Source organism: Rhipicephalus microplus, unplaced genomic scaffold, assembly GCF_043290135.1.
Source record: "Rhipicephalus microplus isolate Deutch F79 unplaced genomic scaffold, USDA_Rmic scaffold_261, whole genome shotgun sequence".
Lineage (NCBI taxonomy): Eukaryota > Metazoa > Arthropoda > Arachnida > Ixodida > Ixodidae > Rhipicephalus > Rhipicephalus microplus.
The window spans coordinates 43,808-52,255 of NW_027464832.1; the positions used below are offsets into that span (position 1 = coordinate 43,808).

General features: G+C 44.6%; 1 protein-coding gene across 1 annotated transcript; it reads left to right on the forward strand.

The window, feature by feature from the left end:
* The first annotated feature begins 282 nt into the window (after positions 1–282).
* LOC142792906 (uncharacterized) lies at positions 283–7,925 on the forward strand. The gene is made up of 3 exons (XM_075885705.1): positions 283–415; positions 4,940–7,279; positions 7,775–7,925. The coding sequence occupies exons 1-3, from the start codon at positions 379–381 to the stop codon at positions 7,828–7,830; spliced, it is 2,433 nt and encodes an 810-aa protein (XP_075741820.1). The 5' UTR covers positions 283–378; the 3' UTR covers positions 7,831–7,925.
* The last annotated feature ends 523 nt before the right edge of the window (positions 7,926–8,448 follow it).

Here is an 8,448-nt window from a genome sequence, read left to right on the forward strand (position 1 = left end):
ATCAGTGCAGTGCGAAGCAAGTGAACAATTTTTCATACACCTGCCATTGTAATATTGAATATAATACCTCAAAATAATAAAAAATACGCGCATTCAATGTGAAAAGTGCAGACGCAAGAAGTAAATCGCCATCTGTCGTATTTTAACGTTCTTTTTGCTTTTCTCTTCTTCACGGCCTACGCGAAACCACCAATGGATTATTGGAAAAACAATGCCTACATGTCACCTCTCTTAAGTTGCTTTTCTCAACCAAAGCTAGTACGATAAAAAATAAGACGACAACGTATATATAAGCCACAGCTAGGTTCTTACCGAGCACCTTTCGTCGGCGACAGACAAAACACATCCAACGGCCGGAGGTCGCCTAACAGCGGCAACATGAAGTTCTTCAGTGCTGTCGCACTACTATCACTGGGTAAGACGACTTTGGTCGACGTTAGCACGAGAGCAACAGTTCATGCGAGAAGTTGAGCATCGCAACGGAGTCACGTGGTGGACGGGTCCTATAGGCGCAGCTATCGGACCGACAGCAGGCGCACCGTGCAGAGCTTGAACAGATTATTGAGCGATTGGGCCGATCTTTATGAGTGTTCGATTTCTAAACAGCTCTATCCTTGTTATTTTCCGCATTCTAAGGGCTACCAGGTAAAGTTTTTTTTTAAGACAGCGAATCATACCGATAACCACCTTCAAAATCCACAAGAGCGAGAGAGGGTCTTTGTTCCGATTTCACTTTAGTTTTAGTTTATTCCTGATCTTATGATTTTAAAAAAGCTTTTATGCTGATGCGATAAGCCGTAAGAAAGCCAAATTAAGGCCTCATTGAGAAAGGGTGAACGCTATACAATGGTTAGGGGCCCCTACAGTTGAGAGGTCGAGTGGCTTGAGTGGCTCGTTTGGCTTGGTCCAGCAATGGTTAAAGCAGACCGAAACGAGGGCCACACGTGACCACCAATGGCACATGCAGGCGTTGATCACCGTTGTCCGGTGTCGTTTGTATCACTTTGCCGTCTTTTTCTGCTGCCTTTACCGCGACAATCAACCGGCCATTCCAGTTTCGCACACTATCACAGTCGTGTTCCTCGTCAGCAAACATTGCCTCTCACTGCTTCATAAAATGTCGCTTTGCAAACTCTGCGCGCCCTTTCTTGGTGGTTTACCGGCACGTGTGAATGTAGTGGGTCAGATTATAGGCTTTTCGCTAGACCTCAAACTTTGTCTTACGTTCTCTACAGTAGAGTGTATTATTCGAAGCCAGCCCCTCGCCCACCTGCTGATCAGTTTTCAAACTCATTCATTTTCTATCTGAACTGTTCCAAAAGTATAGCACGCAAGCCTTTCAAGATGAGCGCGTGATTGTTTTGACTCTGATATTTAATATAGTGATGTTAATCGAACTACATGAAGCCTTAAAAAAACTATTTCGCGACAAGCAGACCCACATTAACTCCACTACGGGACTCGGCAATGTTATGCCAAGCTTTCAAATTTTTATTTGCGCCTTCGAGAGTGTAAAAAAACTACCTTTTACTGTATTTTGCTCACCAAATTAGAGCATTTTTATTATGCGAAGAAATTCAAAGGAGCTAGCTAAAATTATTTAACTCTTACATTAGCGCCTTCAATCGTTTATTAACAAATGGTAGACACTGTAAATTACTGCCGAAACAATTTGCTTCAGTGATAATAGCTAGTGTGGCTTTAACTTCTACTGACTGCCCTGAATCATATTACGAACAGGCGATCAATACTGCCGGCAGACAAAAAGTGTGACTAAGTAACGAGCCAGGACGACAAGCGCTGGCCGCAGCTTTCATTTAGCGGTATTCAACGATAAAATCTGCTCCCCCTTCACGTTCTCCATCTGCATAATGAGGCCAACATAGCTTATAGACTATACAGGGGCCGCTTATAGCACATCTCTATGGCCCAGCTTAGTTGAACGCTTCAAGTTTCAAGAACAGGCTATCCAAGTGGACTGAAACGGCAAAATCAATACTGTTACATTCTGAAGTCTTTAGATGCATTCGTCCCGCCTACATAATCGATTATTTGTTCGCATAATGCCTGAGAGCATTACTTTTGCCGAGCCGTACCACCTGTTCATCGGGTATTTCTCAAATCTCGAGTGCTTTTAAAAAAAATCTGGAAAAATGAAAATCACTGTAACCGTATTTCCGAAATTATGTCTTATGAAAATCAATTATTAAATTGTAAACTCATTCATAGAGGACCCTCAGCTGTAAAGAATAACTTAAAATCTCGCTAAATAATTGTTTTCAAAAAAGGGTGTCAGCTGTTTTTTAATTGCCTTCAACTGTGTAAAGAAGACAGCAGTCAGTTCTCATTTGTTGACGTTTTCGTAAGATGCACGTGAAGCTTGGGACGAATTGGTTGAAGGTCCTTGTATATCAAGAGCAGTTCCTGAATAGTTCAAGAAAGTACTTGAAAGATATCGCACGCGCAATCAAGGCACCTTCAAATGTATTTTTTTACAACGAGATCACAACACGGAATAATTGCGTAGCGCAAATGCTCAGCGATAGTTGGCGACAGTGAGGCAGGTGAAGGCCTATCAGAACAATCACTTGGTATGTATGATAAATAATCAAGTTATGCGTTGAAATCAATCAACCCTCAACGCATTATGAAATTTGTTTTTATTTTACCAATCACAGTGACAGTACATAAAGAAACATGTGGGAGTGTACGTTGATACTGTTGTTATCGTAGCCCTAAATCCCGAGTGTTCTTCAACACCAAGAACCACACACGTGTTTACAAATCAGGAAAGTGTAAAAGCTTCTTCGATATCTGAATATGTTTGAATTAATGGACAGCAACCAGCAGGAGTTTATAGAGAAATGAAAGACTTAGCAAACAGTACGAATTCTCACTTAAAGAGCAGGTCAGGAACGGCAATAATTTTTTTTTTTGCAATATGCAATAAATCGCACTAGGCTGGGTAACGACAGAGCTGATGGAACACATAAAACTCGCGCTGGCTCGGCGAGGCTTTCAGCTTCTCAACCCTTGCTATACCATACTATTAATGGGTACATTTGATCACATGTTATTCTCTACGTTTTTTTTTTCTTTCCCGGTCTATCTGTTTTTCTACCCTTTCGTTTCCTCTCTTTCTGTTTCTTATTTTTCCCTTTCTATCTCTCTCTCCAAATCTGTACTCGCTCTGCCCTCCTCAACTTTCACTCCCATTTTTTACTTTCTAGCTATACTATCATACAAGGGTGTGCTATGCTCTACTAGCGTGTCTGGGTAGCCAATAGGTTAAACGATAGCCTCCGTGTCATGGAGAATCAAGCTCGAATACCGCCTCTAAATGCCTCCCTACACGGCGAAACTCGATTATAACGGCCGCGCTGTAGAAGTCCTAAGCGCGTATGCACAAAAAATATATATATAGGGCAAATCCTACGACGCATCACAACGGCATACACATAACAAGGGAACATACAGGCGGCTGATACCGATCAAGATTACTGTCGAAGTTAAACCATCAATAAACACAGGAGCCCACATTTGAACTAACCGTTTTAACCATGTGTACAGAATGCTTGCGTGGTGATTGAGCACTCGCCAGTTCAGGGAATTTCGTATTTACGATAAGCGGCAAATATTGATAACGAGAGCTCTGCTACAGAAAAGTAAAAGACCGTCAGGCCAAATGGTTACTACGAGAAACTTGATACGTTTGTTTTTTCTCACAGATACATCCTTCCGGGCGCATCTTTCATTTATAATTTAATATCAAGCTACAAATTATCTGCAGCAGCTTTCAGCTGTGGAAGTTTTGCAGAAAATATTTGCGGTTGAAAAAACAAAGCTCAGTACAACTAATACATGCGAGGTGCCAGTGCCCTAACCGTTCAACTGCCGAGTGCCTTGAGATCAAGTGTCTTCGTTTTTTTTAACGTTACGTATTATTATTATGCGCACATCATGCTGTCGTTCATATATAAAATCTAACACTGTCGGAAAAAGTTGGTATATTCAAAAGATATTACGCATTTAGAACAATTAAACATAATGTGAAACTCAAATTCAGGAACTGCGTTTCTAACCAAATTTGTCTTCTTTTGCACGACGTCAAATGTCTTAATTTAAATCAATTGAAACAGAATTTTCCGAAATGTACAAGCCTAAATAGATGAGAATTACCTCCGCTTAGAAAGGCATGACCATTTGTGAATTCTAAAATCTACGACATACGGTAGAAGATTCACATATCATTATGCACAGCTTTAATGGGGTAATGTGAAAGTTGCATGTAAGAATCGCTGTTGAGACGTACTTGTTAACATTATCAGTAATAAAGGCAGTCTATGCTAAGGGATCATAAGAAAACTGGCCACTGATTAGTCTATACAGGCGGTGGCCTGGGGTCAAATTATTTCCAAATACTAGTCTGTCTGAATCATTCTTATTCATACAGACTAGTATTTGGAAATAATTTGACCTGCAGTCTTTGAAATAATTTGATTTGGAAGCCAAATTTCGCAAAGTTAGAGGTAACCTGATAATAAATAACTTTCCCGCTGCAAGAACACCCAGTGCTGTAATAGAAGTGATGGTAATTTACTTTTTATGCTTGTGGATTGTCGACGTATTTATTGAGATTAGTTGATTATTATATTAGTGAATTAACCTGAACCTCGCTTCTTCACTTATATTTATGTGCTTATAATCAGTCAATCATGATGCTATTTTAAATTGTAGTTAAAGACATTTTTCTCTTGGTCAGTTCCTGTATTTATAATAATGAAATTGCGCTCATTGAATACGTTTTTTTTTGCTTCCGTCAGTCTGTGGTGCTTCTCCCGTCTTTCAATCTTTGCTGTGCCACATTATCGTTAAAACAATGTGAATCAGTTGGCCTAACAATGGGTACTATATTGGTTTTTTTTCGTTCTCTATACAGCCATTCCGGCTTGCCTTGGTGCCGGAATCAAAACAATTGTCAGAGGAGGTGCTGCCCTTCCAGGAACAGTAGCTGCTGCTCCACTAAGCTCACTGCCCACCATCCCTGCAGTCACCAGTGGGGTCAGTTCTGTAGTTACCCCAAGCGTCACAACTGGGCTCACCGGCACTGGCCTCGGAACCGTGCCCGGATCCGTCACCGGATCTTTGGGTGGTCTTACTGGCTCTTACCCTGGCTCCCTCAACGGGCTCGGCGGTGGCCTGTGGGGAAGCTACCCGGGTTTCTTGGGTGGTTCTCTTGGTGGTCTCTATGGCTCCTACCCTGGCTACCTCGGTGGGTTCGGTCGTGGACTCTATGGTAGCTACCCAGGTTCTTTCGGTGGCTCTCTTGGTGGTCTCTATGGCTCCTACCCTGGCTACTTTGGCGGGTTTGGTCGTGGACTCTACGGAAGCTACCCTGGCTCCTTCGGTGGATCTCTGGGTGGCCTGTATGGATCCTATCCCGGTAGCTTTGGTGGATACCTCGGTGGTCTTTCCGGATATTACCCCGGAAGGTTTGGTGGAGCTCTGAGTGGTCTGTATGGATCCTACCCCGGTAGCTTTGGTGGAATCCTTGGTGGCCTTTCCGGAACTTACCCAGGAAGCCTTGGCGGAGTTCTTGGTGGTCTCTACGGTTCTTACCCTGGTAGCTATGGTGGATACCTTGGTGGTCTTTCCGGATATTACCCCGGAAGATTTGGCGGAGTTCTCGGTGGTCTCTATGGATCTTACCCAGGTAGCTTTGGTGGAGTACTAGGTCGCCTTTATGGATCCTACCCAGGTAGCCTTGGCGGAGTTCTTGGTGGCCTCTACGGATCTTATCCCGGTAGCTTTGGTGGAGTACTAGGTCGCCTTTCTGGATCCTACCCAGGAAGCTTTGGCGGAGTTCTCGGTGGTCTCTATGGATCCTACCCTGGTAGCTTTGGGGGAGTCCTTGGTCGTCTTTACGGATCTTACCCAGGAAGCTTTGGCGGAGTTCTCGGTGGTCTCTACGGATCCTACCCAGGTAGCTTTGGTGGAGTCCTAGGTCGCCTTTACGGATCTTACCCAGGAAGCTTTGGCGGAGTTCTCGGTGGTCTCTACGGATCCTACCCAGGTAGCTTTGGTGGAGTCCTAGGTCGCCTTTCTGGATCTTACCCAGGAAGCTTTGGCGGAGTTCTCGGTGGTCTCTACGGATCCTACCCCGGTAGCTTTGGTGGAGTCCTAGGTCGCCTTGCTGGATCCTACCCAGGAAGCCTTGGTGGTGTCTTGGGTGGTCTCTACGGATCCTACCCTGGTAGCTTTGGCGGATACCTTGGTGGTCTTTCCGGATACTACCCCGGAAGATTTGGTGGAGCTTTGAGCGGTCTGTACGGATCCTACCCTGGTAGCTTTGGTGGATACCTTGGTGGTCTTTCCGGATACTACCCCGGAAGGTTTGGTGGAGCTTTGAGTGGTCTGTACGGATCCTACCCTGGTAGCTTTGGTGGATACCTTGGTGGTCTTTCCGGATACTACCCCGGAAGGTTTGGTGGAGCTTTGAGTGGTCTGTACGGATCCTACCCCGGTAGCTTTGGTGGATACCTTGGTGGTCTTTCTGGATACTACCCTGGAAGATTTGGTGGAGCTTTGAGTGGTCTATACGGATCCTACCCCGGTAGCTTCGGTGGATACCTTGGTGGTCTTTCCGGATACTACCCCGGTAGATTTGGTGGAGCTTTGAGTGGTCTTTACGGATCCTACCCTGGTAGCTTGGGTGGATATCTTGGAGGTCTTTCTGGATACTATCCCGGAAGTTATGGTGGATCACTGAGTGGTCTCTACGGTTCCTACCCCGGAGGCTATGGTGGATTGGGTGGTCTCTTCGGTGGCTTCCCTGGCTACGGTGACCGCAGTCTTGCCAGTCTTTTCGGCAGAGGAGCATATCCTGGCTTCTACGGAGCTACCACCTTGAACCTCATTGGCAACCGCAACTTTGCTCTTCTCGGACGATTCCCTCCTCCACATGGCATTGGGGCCGTCGAGCGCAGGGGGCGATTCCTACCTCATCCCGTTGACATCCGCACTACCACTGACCCCGTAACTGGTCACCCCATGGTTCAGGCTGTCTACTTCGGAAACCTGCGTGAGCGCATCGTGCCTGTGCCAGTCCCAATCCCAACAGATGTCCCATACCCAGTACCAGTCCCCGTGCCACAGCCATATCCAGTTCCCCGCCAAGTTCCTTACCCAGTGCCCGTCCCTGTAGCCCACCCAGTACCAGTCCACACTAACACTGAAGTACACAAGACCGACGTTGTAGCCGCCACTCCACAAGGCGCAGGTACGTCTACTTGGATAACGGGATCTATTTGGTACTTGATCTTAGCAACATGAATGTACACTGAAAGTAATTTGTACTTAGTCATAAATAATTTGTACCGTACGTCGTAGAGGCTGCAATAAATCTACGCTCAGTGCAACACCTTAACTACATTACTTGCATGTTTAACTTATACCGCACGTACGAAGATATTAGCCTATTTTTTACGTTAATCCAGGCGTATAATACCTAGAAATTTGTCCGAAAAACTGGCATTTAGGGAAAACGAGGGCATGTCAAGGGAAGCTGCGCTGTCAGATAATGATGAACAGTGTGTAATGCATTTCCTTGATCAGATTACACCTTCTACTGGTATTTGTACATGCCCAAGGTCTCGGCCTCGCTGCTCACGGTAGCTGTGTCTGTCCGCTTTCTATTGCACATGGTCGCTGTCTTTCCAAATGCTTATCATTGAATGTGTGCTCACTATTTGTTTCAATGTTTCTCCGATTCCAGTTCTCGTCGACAGAGCAGTAACTGACGTCCGACCAGGCGCAACCGCCGTTGCTTAAAGAACGCCCAAGGACAAAATCAAGTTACTTCAGTTCATTCAACAGATGGACCATTATATGCGCATTCAAAATAAACAAAATTTTATCTGACAAAAGTCGACAGCTCGATTCCAGATTAATAATGTCCTTTGTGTGTCAAGGTGCTATAATGGTTTTTTTTTCAATGCACTTGCCAATATAGATCAATGCACTGATGAACAGTACACTTTTTTCGACGTTGCAGCACTACTACTGTACGGCTCCAACCTTACAATTTCAAATGCAGAATTATCTTCGTTACATGCTTATGCAATTGATTTTGATTGCTAATATCTGCTGTGTTACGTAAAGAAGCGACCATGTCGTTATGAGGCACACTGTAGTGGAAGGTCTAGTATTTTTTCTATATTGTGTGATTACACCGCACGATACACGAACCTCTAGCATTTCACCTCCACACCTATGTGACCACCACGGCCGGGATTGATTTTTCGGGTGGAAAACTGTAACTACCACACTATTAAGGTGGGCCAATTGATTCCCCTTGTGCTTAATCTGTTACATTGCCCAAGATTGATGTAAGTAGTTTTCAGTAGTAACCCGTTATTTAACAATTTTGAAAGTGCCTCACACTTTTTT

Excerpts from the sequence above, each read along its gene's own strand:
- LOC142792906 (XM_075885705.1), top strand. The coding sequence starts at position 379 with ATGAAGTTCTTCAGTGCTGTCGCACTACTATCACTGG. Across the intron at positions 416-4,939 it reads TGTCGCACTACTATCACTGG|CCATTCCGGCTTGCCTTGGT; the intron begins GTAAGACGACTT and ends TTCTCTATACAG. Across the intron at positions 7,280-7,774 it reads CGCCACTCCACAAGGCGCAG|TTCTCGTCGACAGAGCAGTA; the intron begins GTACGTCTACTT and ends CTCCGATTCCAG.